Below are 19,077 nucleotides of genomic sequence, written 5' to 3' on the forward strand. Positions count from 1 at the left end.
CTCGACAATTAACAAAGATGAAAAAATAATTAAGTATACAAATTAATAATTAGAAAAATGTTCCGATAACAAATTCAGTTCTTTGTAAAACCAGAAGTAATAAGTAGTTAATATGAAAAGTTCTCAGCAAAACAGTCGTATTAGCATATTTTAAAAAGCCCTAAATTTATCCAAAAATAAACAATATGTAGAAAAAATATGGAAGTAAAATAATAATATCAATAAATTTCTTTAAAAAATCATTAAATTATTGTCCTTTGTGATATTATGAGATATTTAAAACCAGGATCCTGTTCAGAATATTCAACAATAGAAATTAAAACAATTAGGCAATATTTTTATTTCTCATATTGTTGTAATACATAGTTCAGTGTGCTCATCTGTAATCTTCACTTGAGGTACTGTACGATTTTCCAAATTTCTTTCACTTCTTGATAGAGTTGATGATACTTTTACACCTGCAAATTTACCAATGATTTTAGTTTAAAAATAAAATATTCAACCTTAAGAAAAGGTTATTATTAAAAATAGTTTAATCCCTTTTTAAGGCAAAGCTAACTTTTTTTTAATTATTTTAAGCTATATATCTTTTGTTCAAACTTTTATTGCGAATTACAAAGCTCCGCCCTCGTTTTATTCATCACTTTTTAATCAATTCAGCCTATTTTTTACATCATTATAAATCATAAATATCTAGAGAAAGAAATCATTTTAATATTAAAAAAGTATTTCAAACCTCTTCACGCAGCCTCTGAAAAAACTTCAGGTGTTTAGGTTTTTTTTCTTTTTTTTAAATTTAAAGCTATGAATCTCTTATATCTTAAAAGCACAATTTAAATAAAGCAAAGTTGTAATAATAACGCTTATATTTTGTTTTAAGCATGTAAATTAGTATTATGATATTGCATCAATTACACCATACGCTTTTTGTTAACTTTCTAAAACAATCACATACATTTTTACTTGTCCTGTGTTATATCTGAAAACAGTCAAAGCAATGTTTTCTTTTATTGATTTATTTTTAACACTTTGTAACCGTGGGTAAAAGATGATTTATATTCTAACACCATACGTTAAAAACATTCTATGCTTGCGACATTTCAATAATTGCAAATAAAAAATTTCATTTAATATGATAATAAAACACCAATATCTATATCATATAGGATTGAAAATATTTTTTAAAAGGCAAGATTATAAAATGTTTATCGGAATTAAATATTTCAACATAACCTACTTATTAAGTTCAAGAAAACTTACGAGATTTTATAGCAAAGTTAAATCTTTGCATCCACTGCAGAGTTGGTTCCAGCCATCTTTCAATTTGTCGCCTTAGCTCCGTTGGTGCAGCGATTGTATATAGTAGTGGATTTAGAGCACTGTTAATTGGTAAAATGAATACAACAACACACGCATAGAGAGTATCTGTAAAGCAAAGATTAAGCATTTTAGGGAGACACTTTTTTAAGTAATCCGATAGACAGCATTCAATTTGTCGCCTTAGCTCCGTTGGTGCAGCAATTGTATATAGTAGTGGATTACTGTTAATTGGTAAACTGTTAATTGGTAAAATGAATACAACAACACACGCGTAGATAGTATCTGTAAAGCAAATATTAAGCATTTTAGAATGACACTTTTTTAAGTAATCCGATAGATAGCATTACGGAAAGGTTACATTAGAAAACCATTTTTCTCTGCTACGTATGATTTTCTTTAACTAATCTCAGATATTTTCACGCCACTGATTTCGAATCTGCAATGTTCAAGTTTCAATTTTTTAATGACATTTTCAGTCCAATTTTTGACATAATATAAAAGCTTCAAAATGTGATTCATAACAGGGGTGATACATTTATGCTGCAAACATCTAGGGGAGTGAGAGCATATCATCAGGATTAAAATTGAAATTGGAATCCATGTCATCATACGCCCCTAGGGGAGCTTTCTCAATTATGAATTTTTCTTTGTGTGCATTTCTGAAAAGGTCATAAAAGATACCGTGTACGACAACATTTCTGGGCATGGGTTCCCATGCAATTTTAATTATGATGATGTGTCCCAACTCTCCCTGCAGACTGTGGTGGCTCAAGGGATAGAGCCCTTGCCCCCCAATAAAGTGAACCGGATTCGAAACCCAGCGAGCGCTGGTCGATACGAATTCCGCACCCGTCTCGTACTGACCACAGGACATGTAAAATATCCTCAGTGGTAGACGGATCATGGGTTAGAATCCCCTTGCCATCAGGCAAACCGTGAGATGTTTTCCTGATTTTTCTCTTCATGTAACTCAAATGCGAGTTAGTTCCTTGAGAAAGTCCTCCGCGAAGGCAAATTTCTTGATCCAGGAGTTCCCTTGTCTTCTGGATTGCGTTCAAAATTACAAGACTACGGAGTTGAACATTGGCAGTCGTAAACCCGAAATTAGGTCGGCTGTTCAACGACGGTTATAAAAAATAAAATGACTCTCCTTACAGTTTGTCGCTACCTTTACGCTAACCCTTGTTACGTATAACGTTTTTGAACTTGCACATTTCTACAAAAACTGTCATTTAAAAAAATATCTGTGGCTTTAGATGTAAAACTAATTTCAGATTTGAAATCTCCACACCCGAATTAGGCAAGGTCAAGAATTTTAGCAATGCAACTAAAAAAAAAACTTCCCTCAGTATTATCTTTCATATACTCGGAAATTCTGAATTCCTCATCAATATTTAGTCCAGCGTTGGAGAATAAAGAAAGAAGGCCATTTCAGGAAGGAAAGCGTGGGCATAGATGTTATGTACTAGGGCAATATGAGACAGGTTCACTGATTAAAAAAAAATTACAATAAAGTGGTTAAAAAACAAAAGCATTTTTAATGCATCAGTGGGCACGGATAGTCTGTTTGGTATAGCATTGAGCCCATATCCAAGAGTCGTGAAATCGATTCCCACCGGCCGAAGACTCCCCGTGTAGTAAATGGTGACTGGTGCATGTTAAATCTATCGGGTCACAAAGTCCTCCATGTTCCCATAGCAAATCATACATTTGGGGGTAATGAATTGGAGATTGATCGTTCTCCTGATTTAAATCGAAATTACGGCATGTGAATGAATAAATGTATGTATGAATGAATGGACCCGCCCTATAAACGGGCTGTGACGTGTGTGTGACTGAAGTCATATTCTTGGCCATAGACGGTGTCATTGAAAAAAAGAGAGAAACGCACCTTCTCCCTTAAATTCTCTTGGTTTCACCAAGCAGGCTTGCTGGTATTAGCAAGTGGCATTAGAAACAACAACACTGCATTAATTGTACAGACTTACGCAATGTGCTCGAATTGATAAGCATTTTCTAAAATATGTATGTGACTAACAGCGAAATTGCATAGACAATCTTCTAGAATATATCTATCATTTCCCTCATGTTTGTGACGGCAACCGATACGTGAACCGATACAAGATTCATACATTGACAACAGGGGTCTTGCACACAATGTTTTTAGTTGCACCCTATACAAATAGGTCGAATAGAAATAAATCCGGGGACTGAGATGGCCAATGAACCGGTCTACTACATAGCGGCCCTTTATTTTCCTATTCCCTACTTCCCCACTAAACACTGATTCTAAATTTAGAATGACCCTTTATTTCCTCATTCCCTTTTCTCTAATTTATTTTTCGTTAATTTCATGTCTTTCGTGTTTTATGTACATAATCTATAATAAATTGACTACCTAACAGTCTAACAACTGTCTGTTTTGGGTTTAAACACAAAAGTTTTTGTAAGAAATACACTGGGGAATAAATCTTTTGTTGCCTATATACAAATACTTGATCCCGCTTAAGATGGGTGTGGGGATATTAATACCGAAATTAGTTTTGTTCCTAAAGTTGCAGATTGTTTTTAAATGACATTTTTTGACTATTTTTTTTCGAGATGTAAAATAAATATCTCTTTTTTTATTTTGGTTGAGTTTTAAAGGAAAAAATTATATCATCGAACAATAGAGTAAAGTGCAAAATCAAATTTCTGCAGAAATCCTTTAAAATAGTTAGTCCTTTAAAATAAATCCTTAAAATCCTTTAGTTTTTGTTTGTTGTACATTTTTCATTTATTTTACCTACGTTTTCGTTACCTTCGAGTTGCTAAAAGTTTCTATTATGAATCCAACTTTTCTGCAAATTCAGAATACTCCGTCGAAATTACGAAAGATTAATTTTAAAATTATTATAATTAAGTTCCTTTCTCTGATTTCATTTTTCCTCCAATAAAATAAATTTTAATACAATTGAGCAAGCTCTTAATTAATTATGATCTCTCAGGCAAAGTTCATTGCAATTGTCTTACTTTAATCAACAGATTATAAATGCAAACTATCAAACATTCAGAATAGTAATACATATAGCGTTAACTCTCGAAAATATTAGGAGGACCGGAAAGTAATGCCATTTCGTTGCATTTGATATTTGTTATCAAGATTTTATTTTCAATCAATAATATATTCACCCTTTCAATGCCGGATCGAAAATGAATCGAAAAGGGAACGAAAAAAATGAATTGGTTTTTAAGACTAACGAATATTTAATGCCCCGAAACGACATTACTTTCTGGTCCCCCTAATATTACATGTAAAATATACAATGAAGTGAAATTCATGCATATAAAAATATTTTCCAGAAATCTTTTTACACTTTACACTATAGTTTAAGGATACGAATTTTTCCTTCAAAGCTCAACTAAAAATAAAAAAGGAAATAGTGAAAAAAGATATGTTATGTCTTTATGTAATCATGTCTTTTTTAGACGCTATCAAAATATTCTTAGTTGAAAACACTGTCATGCAATACCAGTAGCTTAAGACTTCACGGCAAATATTTATTCAGTTACTCCATGTTTTTATGCCTTATAATTGAATATTTACACCTTTTTTGTTATCATAAATGATAATTTTAAGCTCATTTATCTTAAAGCTTAAATCTTCTCGCTTTCACATACTTAAATTACTATGGATATTTAATGTACGATCCATCCAATGCTTAGATATTTTTTTATTACAATGATGTTCATAAGCTAGTTTAGAGTTTTTGATCGAGGCATGGGAATTTTTAAATTAATTTTAATGGTATTACATATATATTTATACATTGCGTCACAAAATTAAGAATTTTATTCTTTATCGATATCTGCTAAAAAAATGTATTGACGTATAATATAAGTGTCCCCTAATGAATGAATGAATAAAATTAGTAACTAAAAATATTGTTTAGTTAAGAATAAAAATAATTGAAATGAAAATAATTGAATAATTGAATAAAGAATAAAAATAATTGAAGTGCCTTCATTTGCATTATTCTATACAAAAAGCTGTATTTTAATTTTTTAAAAAAAATTAAGGGCAACTTTCGATTTCAAATTTCTTGCATTATGCAAGGAGGAAAAAAATTGGTAAAATTACCGTACTTATATGGTAATAGCATTTCTAGTAAATAAAAAAATATATTTCTTCTAATAAAACTAAAATATATGACAATTGGTAATTTTTCCGTTTCAATTTTTCCGTTCAGGTGAAACTAACTAGTATTAGCATTATTTGAAGAAAAAAAAAGCACATTAACTTACCACGGTAAGCCCGTCAAAAGTTTAAAGCAAAAAGAGGCGCCTGAAATAAAAGCTATTATTTTATGTTTTAGTTCTATTGTTTAAGAGCTGTGGTAAACACGGAGAGGACTCACAGGAATACCAAAAAATTAAAATACTTAACCCGTTGACTTTTATTAAACATATTTTTCATGCTTTCTTCATTATTTTGTATTAATTTAAATCAACATAAGGGAATAATATTTTTAGCATTTTAATAATTTATGGTTATGAGATGCAGCATAAAACACCGGCGTCTTTTTCTGCGTCACAAGTAAAATCCTCCAATCACGGCTCACTGCCAAACAAATTATTATTTTTTTTTTAAATTTGCACTTATTTACAATTATTTTTATCTAAGAGAAACAGTTACTAATCATTAGAATTTCTTTAATATCCAAAATCAATAATTGATAAATTTTGAATCTGAATGAAAAAAAAATCTAACTACTTTTTTTTGGATTTTATATTTTGGCATAAATGTGATTCCGATAGTCTAATAGATTTTTTTAAGTATCTATTAGTCTATTTTATGTAATTAACAAATACCAAAATATGTTTTTGCTTGTAATTGGAGCGTCAGAAAAAAGTACATAAAAGTTACACGAATGTCGCATCTGCGTCAAAGAGTTAAAAATAAGATATATTTACTTACGTGATATGTTAATTCCTGTAAGAGCAAGCATTTTTATGACAACTATTGGTATCCAACAAAGACAATCTGTAAGAACAATGAAGAAAAAACGGATAGCAAGTATAGTATCTTCATTTTGGCTTAAGTTGACCGGTCGAGCAGAACCTCGATTATGTTTAATTAAAGAAAACATGTTTCCATACAGAATAATAATCAGCACAACCTACAGAAATGAAAATAAGTTATTAAAAAAAATTTTACGCTATGAAATGAATTACTTGTTATAATCTATATTTTTAAAAAAGATATATATTTTCTTTGAATTCATACTTAAAATTAAAAAAAGATTAACTAACGCGATGGCATGGTGATTAAGACACTGGAATGTCATTGGGAAAATTTAGGGATCGATTTCTGGTGGCAGCTTTAAAGCCCACCCAGCTTGTCTGGGAAGTTAAGGCGGCCGGTGCGCTACTCTACCAACAATGTCACCATCATGCTCCTGGTCATGATATTGTTGAGCCTTGTCTTAACCCCAATCATCCCCCTCGCCTGAAAAGGGATGTTACGGGAATGCATTGTTTTTTTTCCCTGGAAGTTAAGTGAACGATGCACTGAAAACTAATATTATCTCATTCAAATTTTTTATTCTTCAAATTTCACTTTAAATAAATTAAAATCACAAATAAACGTTATTTTATAATTGAGCAGCCAGTCACTATTTGAATCCGAGTTTTTCTGTTTTTGTTTCCTTTTTTAAGCATTTTATTCAGCAAGCTTCAAAAAATGGAATTTCGTAACATGAATTTTATATCATTAAAGCTTTTTGTGAATTTTTTACAAAATTAAAAAAAAAGAAATTATTCACAATTTTGTTTGATTATCAATTATTTATTGCTTATTAAGAATTTAGAAACCGATATTAAAGAAACCGACTGCCTAAAATGTATTTCGCTTGTTGTTTTCTTAATCACGATAAATAAAACTGCTAAATGAATAAAATACTGAATTTCAAGAGCAATTCAAATACCAGACGATGCAAAGGATGAAAATGAAAGATATTTTGTTTTTTACAAATGTCAATCCTAATATGAAAATGTTTTAAAATAATCTATTTATCTTTAGATTTTTAAAATCTAAAACGGGACAGACAGAAAGAATACTTTAGAGAAGAAAAACAAAACTATTTTCTTAATTTATATTTTTTGTAGTTTTCTTATTCTTTTCATAGCAATGACATATTGAAAATATTTATCACAAAATCCATATCATCACAAATTTTATATTCCATAATTTAACTTTTGATCGAACTTCAAATGTATATTATGTCATAATTTAAAGAATATTGATATTGTTAATTAAAATATTGATAGAATTTCAAATATATTACGTGATAATTTAAAAAATATTGATATTTTTAATTAATTTTTGATAGAATTTTAAATCTACTACGCGATAATTTAAAGAATATTGACATTGTTAATTAATTTTTGATAAATGTCAAATACATTACGTGATAATTTAAAGAATGTTAACATTGTTATTTTACTTTGATAAAATTCAAATATAAATAAATGATAATTTTAAGAGTATTAACATCGTTAATTAACTTTTGATGGAATTATAAATATATTACCTGATAATTTAAAGTATATTGACACTGCTAATTTCAAAGTACTTGACAGATACTTACAGCAGGGAAGTTAATTCCGAAGAAAACAAATGCTGAATACTGCCAACCTAACATGAATGGATCATCAATATGCAAAGGAAAACAAAGTCCATTGCTTGTGTAGAATCCTTGTTCATCATACCAGTTAAATGCTGGAAGAATTGCCAGCGTAAAACCAACTGCCCAAATGACCCCTAAAATATTACGTGCACCAGAAATAGTAATGACGCGTATGTTGCTGCGAATACATCTGTACCTATAAAACAATTTATCTATTTATTGTATTTCAATTAAAAAGTTTCAACTTTAATAGGAATTTGTGAGACTTAATAGATACATTTTTTTACTTTTTAAAATATCGAATTACAAAAATATTTACATTTCTCCTGTAATTAATATGCTTAAAGCACATTGTTTTGCTGGCATTTAATATTTTACAGAATACGCTTAAGAATTAAGCATTATTTCATATTAAAAAAATTTTCTGTGATATCCTTCAATTAAGTTCTCAAGTTTAATAACTGCAATTTTCCATTTGAATCTCATTCAGAAAAAAATTTTGTTTTTTATTATTTTTAACATTAGTTTTTTATTTAACTAAACTAGAAAATTTTGCTTGAATTTTAAAGGTTCTCATTAAAAATGTTTTATCAGGAGTGTAAATATTTTTTTAGTGCTGCCATCTAGAGCATTAAAATGTAGTGAGATATATAATTATCACCACTGCAATTGGATTTTATCTGTAGAGTGAGCTTTTTTCTTAAAACAAAGTTAAATAAAATGAAGCAAAACAAGATTGGGATTTGACATATTTGACATATATACTTTACAGGCGCCGTTCATAAACCCTTAAAATTTTCTTTGCATTTAAAAGCAAAAATTTATTTCGATTTAACGTTAGAAATTTTAAAGTACAAATTTTAAAACGATAAACTAATATCTTAAAATTACAAGAAAAATTACAAAAAAAGTTTAACTATGTAATAAACAACAATGATTTCTGTCGAATTAGACTCAACTCGCAGAAAGCGAAGACGAGCCAGAGAAAGAACGAGATCAATTCCTTAATGAAAATGTGTTAACTTAAAAAATACCTGATGTAATTCAGGAATAAATGCAATTGATTCATTCGTAGAATCAATAGAATCAGTCGTGAAAAAAATGAGATACACTTTGGAGTTGAGTTGTAATCGTGCAGAAATAGACAGTCGAAATCTCATGTACGTGAGAAATATTATTGAAATTAAACACTGCAAATACAAATGAGAAATTAAATTCACATATTTATACCACAAAAACTTTCTCTTTTTGGGCATTGATACTAAAAAAATTTAAATGGTTCGATATACTGCGGATTTGAGCTTCAATTTCATCTGAAAATGGCAATCGAAATATCATGTTTTTAGATTAAAGAAACTGAATATTAAGGTTACAAGGAACACTTTAACAATTAAATTCTTTCATTTGCTCAGGGAACCCTTCATTGTTTCGATATCAATATTTTTTGCAAGAATCGATCTTTAATATAATATGATGCACTATAGCGTTAAGCTTCACTTTTGCTTGAAAATGACAGTTAAAATCTCATGCACTAGGGAAAAATATGACTGATTTTTGACGTTAAAAGGAACGATTTAAAAATGAGTTTCCTCCATTTGCACTATGCTGCCTAGATTATTTTCTCATCACACTTTTTTTAGCTGTCCATCTTTCAATAAATTGATGCATCAATTTCAGCTGAAAGTAGCAGTTGAGATCTCATATATTAGGTGAAAACAAGGCAGAATATAAGGAACAATTTTGAAATTAATTTCGAAATTTGCTCTTCGAAATAAATATTTTTAGCTATTATAATTTAATTGTGACTCAAATTTTGGTCACATTGAAAGCAATGCTAAAGGGATGACGAAAACTTTTAACACATGGTCACCAAAATTGACTGTGCAACACTAGCTGATTTAATCTGAGTTTTTGTAATAAAAATAGTTAAATTTTTTTTCTTGTAATGGCTTGTAACATGAAATATTTCGAATTATTTAATTTTTAAATTACTTATAATATTTAGACAGGAAATTTTTGGAAAGTGATTTTACAATCCGTGCTGCTGCCATCTATGATACGCAAATGAAACTAAAACCACATATGTAGTTTTTTTTTTTTTTTTTTTTTTCTAAACAAGGAAAGTTTAAAATTGTATATAATCATATTAGGGAGGTTATAAAATTAAAATCTTAAAATGAATTCAATTATCTTATCAGTAGGAAATACAATTCTTAAACAATAGGAAATTTTTCAAAAGTTATTTCGTAATTCGTGCTGCTGCCATCTATGACCTGCAACTGAAACTAAAACCACATTCGCAGTTTTTTCTTTCTTTTTTTTTTCTTTTTTTTTACAGTGAAAGTTTAAAATTATATATAATCATATTATGGAGATTATAAAATAAAATGTTAAATTTAATTCAAGTATCTCATAATATATACCAAATATGCGCTTATTGTAATCTGTAATTACAATTCTTACAATCCCCAGATGTTAAATTTCCTTAAAACAAATTTATAATTTCGATGAAGTTAATTAATACAAATTAGGTTCTCATTGTGCATTTTCTTTCCATTGATTTGCCCTTATAACAAATAAAAATTTATTGAAATTTTACCAAAAAATAATTTTAAGTGATACTTAAAATACTAAGAATTATCAAAAATACTAAGAATTTTCAAAAATTCACCTAAGGATGAATAACAAATCCAGGCAGCTGCTTAAAAACACGATTTTTTTTTTCTCTGAACACACACTTTTTTAAGGAATTTCAATAAACTTATAGGTGAGCATGACATGTTCTTACACCTAAAAAATGAGCGTTTTCAAAATGGCCTTTAAAGTGTTCTTCTTCTCGTCATTATTTCCAAACTATTCAAACTCCCATAATTAGCTATGGGCATTCATAAAACATAAATTACTAACAAAACAGTGTACGCAATTCAAAGTCATTATTAAATGTCTTCTCATTTTCTCGGTGTTAATATAATACGTGAGTTAGTTACATTTACAACGCTTATTTATGCGTTATCTGTTACTGAGGAATAATATAAGGCAAAAAAACATTCCAAATTGTTTTTACCCTTTTAGCTGAATAAAAAGCTGATTTAAGCCTCAAAGATTGAACGTATATATAGAACACAATCATGGCATTTAAAGCATTTTACTTACCGCTCAAAGGTAATAAGAGATAAAATGAGCACAGATACTTCACTGGAACCCATTGCTACAATTCCACATGTTGTACAATGCCAACTAGACATCCAACCATGTGCATATTCATTATATTTATCTCTAAAGGATACATCTTGAGCACCAATAGCTATTAAATAAATACCCATCAACAAATCAGCAACTGAAATTATTTTAAAAGAATAATCTATGAGTATTTACAGCAAGATATATATTTATGAAACATTAAATGAAAAGCTTATTATAAAACAATGTCAAACCACAAGTAAGAGTAAGAAATAGCATTTAAACGATTTGAAAAAATATAAATTAAGAAATATGACACATAATTTTTATATTTTCGTATCTTTCAAATGCTTTAGGGGTTGGCGCCTCACTGGTTACGCGTTAAAAAAAAAAAGAAGATACGCGGTAGTTTCCTAGATAAAGTTTTTATGAAAGCAAATTTGCCTCTTTTTTGTTCCTTGATCTAGGAGAGTTCTATTTTTTTCTATTGGGAATTAAAAATTACTAGAATACTGAGTACTGCTAGGATTACTAGGATTAATCGTAACATTAAGGTTGTTTTTCAAAGTCTCAATCATATTATGAAATGACACTTTTTTGTGAATAATATGCTATTTTTATAACTGCTGCGAGTTTGCAACTGTTCTTATGACTGTTAGNCAATTTAAGAGGGATTTTCCACAAATTTTATTTCATACTATTAGACAAGATTTATTAAAAATGGCACCTGTACTGTTGGGGATCATCGCCCATAAAAATATTGTTTCTTTCGTATGTTTTCCTTCCTTATACAATCGCATTTTGGTCTATGAACGTTTATTGTAAAGTATTTTCATTTGCAATTTTATTTTATTTTATCATACAAAATAATATTTCTAGAAAACCCTTTTATCATTTTTAGCTTTCTTTTAAAAGTATAAAAACTACTTAGGAAATTTCTGGAAACTTTTTAAATTTTTATGATATTCAAATCGAATTTTTTTCAATAGTTGCCAAATACGATTCCAACAAAATTACGAAAAAAATGCATACTTTTTTTCCTCGCATGCGCAGTATAAAAGCACTAATTCAATTACTTATTTTTTGTACAGTTTTTCAACAATTTTTCTTCACATTTTAAAGCAAACATTTTGAAATAAATTTTAAATTGCTCTAAAAAATTTTAATAATTTTATTGAATATTTTTAAAGTTATAGCAAAAACAACTTTAGACAAAAAATTTGTTTTTTTTGTAAGAATGTCCGTATCTCCATAAATATTTAAGCTACTATTACGAAATTTTAAGCAATTATTGCTTATAGTAACCAAAAATTTTTACGAGTTACAAAATTATTACTACGTTTTTTTGGCATAAACTGCGCAAAAACACTCTTATCAGTTGGAGATTTATTGTCGATCCCTCAAACTTTTAAAAGCTTTATACTTCATTGATTTGTATGAGAAATCGTTCTAAGCAATTTTGAAGTTATAAAATGAACCTTTAAGTATTTCTTGACAAATTTGAAAAAATGAATTAGTATAGAAGTGTTTCCATTATTTTTTCCACCCCCCCCCTGTGTATAATTTTATATATAGTGCTACTTACATGCTAAATTCTTGATTAATAAAGAAAGGATTTCGTCTTCTTTACGTGATAAAGCACGCCAAGATAATACAACTGTATTACCAATACATGTCATTAAAGCTACAATCCAAACAGACATCCTGAGAGCTGGCCACACTAATAAATGTTCTGTCGACGAAAGACCATCCGTCTTAGGAATACAAATTCGAACGTATGGGACGTAACTACAGTACAGAAATTTTTTGAAGTATCTAAAAATAAAAAAAAAAGTTAGAGAATTATTCAAAAATAACTTTAACTTTTATTTTTAAAAAAAATTTAGCATTTTCTCCATACCGTGTCATCATGATCTTGAAAATTTTTGGCAAACTTATCAGAAACCTTAAGGGTATTATCTTTTAACTATAGGTTATAAAAAAAAAATTTCGTAATTTTAAATTTATTCCAATTTAAACCAGTTTTGTAATAAAAAAAATCAAACAATTGCAAGAGTTATTGTCGTGAAATCATTTTAAAATAATTCTCGGAAGAAGAAAAAAAGAAAGCAAGAATCCAGAACAATGGTAGCAGGCGATTACCAAAAACGTATGAATTTATTGCGAATCGATTAAGTATCTAATTCAATTTATTAATAGCTATAAATTTGTTGATGTAGTTAGTAATCGATAATATTTTAGACGTTTTATTGGTTTAAAATAAGGAGGAGTTATTTTATTAACTTAATTTAAGCATTGTTCATATAAATAAATTTTGAAAAATACGAAAAAAGCAGTAATTATGACGTCATCCTAAGGAGATAATTTATTACCTTGCAGACTAAAACAAATTTTTGTCATTATTAAATTAAGCAATAAATAGTTGCAAAATTACTTTTGTGTAAATAAATTTTATAATTTCAAGAAAAATAAGGATAAATTTTTATTTTTATTTGCTCAAATAGTTCTATAGATATAACGAAATGTTCAAAAAGTGAAACAAACTTTTAATCTGTCTCACATTTAAAGCTTAGAGATCATATCTTCAATAGTGAGTCGATCTCACAAATTGAGAAAAAGTGAGAAAACAGAATTCAATTTAAAAAAAAAGTTTTCTAGAAAAAATTATAAGAGTTTCTTGATTGTATTACTCAAATTTTAGTTTATAAAAATTAAATCATCTCAAACCATGAAGGTTATTTAATTGTATGACAAAAATTAATCAAGTCGTGAAGCATGTATGCTGCATTCATAATTTCTATTAAAAAATAAATTTAATTTTTAAATTATATCACAAATTGTATATATCGGCACAAGATTATATATTGACTCTAATGCTTTTGTATGAACAAAATGACTCATTATTTGAGCAAATGATTCCAAAAATTGTAGGTTTTTGGAATTGCATTTTAATCTTCAATTTTAAACCTTTTTTTAAACATAAAAGCAGATATTTGAGAATGCTCTTTGATTAATAACAAATTTTTCATCATGACCGAACCTAGGCTTTGAAATTATGCCCTGCAAAATTTGAAAGCCAGTTTAAGCATATTTCTTAGAACATGCATAGGTACCTTTAGAATAGAGGTCAATAGCATTAATTTTTATTTACATTTTACATTCGCAGGTAGGATAGAAATTAAATGAAATATTATGAATATACGTAACAATATTTTCTAAACGTACAGCGTGAAATTAATTACATTTTCAAATGCAGGTTAATACTTACATGAATTCTAAACTAGTCAAAGGGTAGAAAAGTTGAATATCAATATTTTTGATTTCTAAACCACGTAAATCACTACAAAATACAAGATTTATATATATAAGTAATGGTTTATTTATTTTGTCATATTCATTGATAGTTTAAGAAGATAAATAAACTTACAGTGATTTCAACAAATGTAAGCCTTTAAATGTCGTTGCTGACAGTGATTTTATCATATTAAATTCTATATTCCTATAAAAAAAAACATATTAAGCAATTACAAACAGCACAATTTTTGTCAAAGTGTGATACTACCTGGATAAATTTACGAATATGTAGTCGTTTAAAAATTCACATTTAAAAAAAAAACATCATAAATTTAGATATCATTGTAAGGTTGATTTTATTGCTTCGATATTGTTTTCAAGTATAAGCATATAAATCATACAAGCTTGACACAATATTAAATTTAACTGTGCTAGTTTGCGCGCTACGAGGTTTGCATTAATAACTCTTCTCCATCAATATTGAATCTGCCTTTACGAAACAAGGCTAAAAAAACATTCTGAAATCGAAATCGAGGATAAATCATCATTCGCAAATCAAGAGTAGAGAGCGATCTCAAACCGAGAACCACTTTCTCAAGGCTTATTTTAGATTTTAAGACCATTACTGAAACAAGGTTTATTTGCGCAGGCCTCTCTCTCTCTCTCTCTCTCTCTCTCTCTCTCTCTCTCTCTCTCTCTCTCNGGGTGGTCTGACAACGATGGCAAATTGCGTGTGTATAATCTGCAAAAAGAGGACATGATAATCTACATTTGATTCATTGTGTTTATATATATATATATATATATACACTACCAGTCAAAAGTTTAGACTCACTTGCATTTATTTCAAAATTTTCAAAAATAGTGAAATGTTTCTGACTTAAACATACAATTTATCAAACATAATCATAAACAAGCTTCTCAAAACTCTGTTTTCTGTTTTCTTTTAAAACTGTCCATTATTTTTTCATTTTGTATCTATTCTGTAGTCGATAACGAAATGAACGAAAACGCATGTAAGTACCTATTCTAAAACAAGTGTAATTTATTTAAAAAAAAATTATTAATTCTTAGTTTATAAACAATTTACTTTTCATCTTCTTTTATGGGGTTAAGTATAAGTTATGTTCATGTAAGTGACAAATTAATAAATGATGTGAATTTAACTAATTTGTTTTATAGAGTTAAGGAATCATTAGAAACTAAAATTGTTTGCGAAAAAATTGTAAAAAGTAAACAAACTTCAATTGAAATTTTTTTTAAACATGTATAAAAACTTAAAATGTTAATGAACAGTTTTTTTCTACATAAATTTTGATTTCCTCATTTTATTTTTTGGTCACCCCCAATTAAGGGCCACCCCTCATAAGGGCCAATTTTCAATGGAACGACAGGTGGCCCTTACCGAGAGGTTTCACTGTATTTCGAAAAATCCAAGATTGGACGAAATTCATAAGTTATGCATAAAATTACAGTTCTTACCATATAAGCGTACCTACATTTCTCAAAATAAAGTTAATTTAATGTAATTTTCAGTTTAAAAGAAGTCATTTTTAATTGTTATTTGTCTATTTTTAAAAATTCACGAGTGAGTCTAAACTTTTGACCAGTAGTGTGTATATATATATATATATTGAAAGGTTTTTGCATGCCTTTTTTCAATTTTTAAGGCATCTTGGCATATTAGCATTTTTATCATACTTCTACTAAGTAAAAGAGGATTTGCAGTGAAGTTACCTGCTATCTGGGAAAGGTCAATCTATTCAATAGTTATGAAATTTCAGGTAATACAAATAAGGTAGTTAATAAGATTTCAAATACCAGGTAGTTAAAAAGATTTTTCTCTCCAACACGTTATATACATTTAAAGATAGAGAATGGTAATAGTAGTTTATATCAGTAAACTATTTTCTGGGATTATTATTATTTTTCATTTTTCTTCGCACAAAAGTATATTAATATACTCGAAATATAAAGAAATTTAAGTTCAAAACAGGTTGAAATATGCAGAGAAATCAACATAAATTTTTTCATTAGATCTTGATTATTATAAATTATTTCAAGTTCATTCTATCTCTATATTATGTGAAAAAATATAGAAAATAAAAGTATTCATAATAATAGCTGTTTAAAGTAATTAATTCGAAATAAATTTAGCTATTTATCATTGATTTCTTCACTTTTTTTAATACATAGTACTTTAATATTTTCAGTGACTATTTATTCATAACATTTATAAAATACTCCTAACATAAAAAAGAATATGTTTGGGAAAAAATCGTATTTGGCATAGATGCACGAACATATAAAATAAAATTAATCACAATAATAACAATTTAAAGTAATTAATTTTAAAAAAATTTAGCAATTTATCATTGATTACTTCACTTTTTTACTCCAGAGTAGTTTAATTATTTAACAGTGATTATACCTTTATACATTTACGAAACATTCCACTTAATAAAAAGTAATATATTTGGGAAAAAAATCGCATTCAGGATATAAACAAAACTTATTTTCAATATGTTTTGCGTTATGAATAAATACATACAAAAGAATGAAAAAAAGAATAAATTATCAGAACGATATACTCACAATTTATTAAGATTCCGAAGACCAAAAAAAAGTTTCGGTTTCAGATAAGTCAGAAGATTATATGATATGTCTCTGAAAATCAGAAAAAATTTGAGAAAAAAATATTTATAAGATGCACCATTATAAATTAAATTTGATTAAAAAGTTCCCCTTAAATTATCTCTGATCACCATTATTTATTACGTTGTTCGTTATATTCTATTTATTACGTTATATTTAATATGCTATGTTATTATATTGTGTTATCTGTAATATAACATAATTTTAAAATAATATTATAAATATGTTATATAATTATGTGATATCATTATAAATATGTTACATTTTTATAAATATGTTTTAATGTTATAAAATTATTACATTGTTATAAATATGTTATATTGTTATAAACATGTAGGTGCAAAATTTGAATGTTACTATGATGTATGTAGATTCTATTGTCAAGTTCTTAAAATACCATGTAAAAGTTTTGAAAACTGTACTATGTGTATGGATATACATTGCTCACATACTGTAAGGAAAGAGTAAAATAAATTAACAGTTGGCTATGTTTTGCTTAAAATTTTTATCGAAATTGATTGTTAATTACTTAACAATTTAATTCTATGTCTAAAACATATAAATAAATGTTTTACAAGGCAAACAACTTTATTTGGTTGGCACAATACTTTATTTTTCAGTGATTGATTAAACTGAGATTTTTCTGGCAGTGCTTATTTTTAAAAACGTTTCGTATAACCTTTCAAAAAGCATTTACGACTGGGTCACTATTTTTAAAAATTGAAATTCTCTTAAAAAAATTATACCGTAAGAAGCATTACATTAGCACTTTATATCAGACGTAATTTAAGAAATGTATTTGAATTAACATCTTTATAAATTTTCAATTTTTTCATAAAATTTGCTACATAGAAAAAGTTAGCTCTTAATTATAAAAAAAATAGTTCCTTTATAAAAAGAATAATTTTTCCGAATTAGGTTATGCCATTCGACGTTGCAGTTGCGACGTTCACGTTGCAGTGTCTGAAAATTAAATTTTCTCATTTAATTATATTGAACTTGGCAATAATTTTGACATTGATTGTAAGGAAATGATTAATTTAAATTCCCAAGAACCAGTATTTTTATTTCTTCTAACGGCTAAGTTTGATAGAAGTTCTGATTGTACACTATTAGAAACTGCAAAACTCTGAAATTGATAACTATACGTACTTAAATTACGGCAATATAATGCGTGAAGTGTAGCGCAGGACGCGCTGTGATATGGAAAAACATGTTAACTTGTGCGCTCAGTTGATTAACAGGATTCGCTCACTCCTATCGAAGCATTTTAGCAAAATAATTTTAACAATTATATTAAAATAATTTGTTTACATTTTGTTTTAAAAAGAATTAATGGTATTTTTAATATAAATAGTTGAAATTGCACTTTATTCAGCTGTAATAGTTTTTTATGAAGGTTGCAAAGGGTTATTTGTTTCTAATTGTTTTGGTACAATTAGAAATAAATGTATGCCCAGCAGTAAGAATATATGCACGAAATGAAGATGACCTCGGAATTTTGGCTGCAACTCTAAAATCATAGAAGGTGTCACATAACAGTAATTCAACAAGAGAAAAAAGCTAGACTTTGAGACTGATGAAAATGCCGAAGATGAAATATTTTATAGACTAGGTATTGATTCATTATAGTTAGTCACAAAATTGTTTATATTTAAAAGGATCAGAAAACTTTATACGCAATTTACTAAAAACTATGCTTCTCTTACTTGCTGTATCTCTAACTACTGCAATTTTCAACCGATTTACTTTAAATTTTGACATAATGCTCTCAATAAATATAGTATTCCTTGAAAGTAGAACTTTTTTTAATAAGGTTGACTGGTTTTCAGTAATTCATGAAAATGTAACTTATTTCACGTCATTTTTTTAAGTTTTTTTTTTCAAAAAACACAGCCATTTTGAGAAAAATATTTAATTTTTAAAACTCCTATGGGCAATGAAAACTACATTCATGTAA

General features: G+C 27.8%; 1 protein-coding gene across 1 annotated transcript in view; it reads right to left on the reverse strand.

Moving 5' to 3' along the window:
* Nucleotides 1–316: 316 nt before the first annotated feature.
* Nucleotides 317–19,077, reverse strand: part of LOC107437108 (relaxin receptor 1) — a 64,622-nt gene continuing 45,861 nt past the window's right edge. The window contains exons 12-20 of the mRNA XM_071187237.1: nt 17,058–17,129; nt 14,596–14,667; nt 14,437–14,508; nt 12,754–12,983; nt 11,142–11,325; nt 7,950–8,184; nt 6,278–6,479; nt 1,261–1,425; nt 317–458 (exon numbers count right to left, since the gene is read on the reverse strand). Coding sequence (XP_071043338.1) covers nt 346–458; nt 1,261–1,425; nt 6,278–6,479; nt 7,950–8,184; nt 11,142–11,325; nt 12,754–12,983; nt 14,437–14,508; nt 14,596–14,667; nt 17,058–17,129 — 1,345 coding nt within the window. The 3' untranslated portion in view covers nt 317–345. The remainder of the gene's footprint in view (nt 459–1,260; nt 1,426–6,277; nt 6,480–7,949; nt 8,185–11,141; nt 11,326–12,753; nt 12,984–14,436; nt 14,509–14,595; nt 14,668–17,057; nt 17,130–19,077) is intronic.

Source organism: Parasteatoda tepidariorum, chromosome X1, assembly GCF_043381705.1.
Source record: "Parasteatoda tepidariorum isolate YZ-2023 chromosome X1, CAS_Ptep_4.0, whole genome shotgun sequence".
Classification (NCBI taxonomy): domain Eukaryota; kingdom Metazoa; phylum Arthropoda; class Arachnida; order Araneae; family Theridiidae; genus Parasteatoda; species Parasteatoda tepidariorum.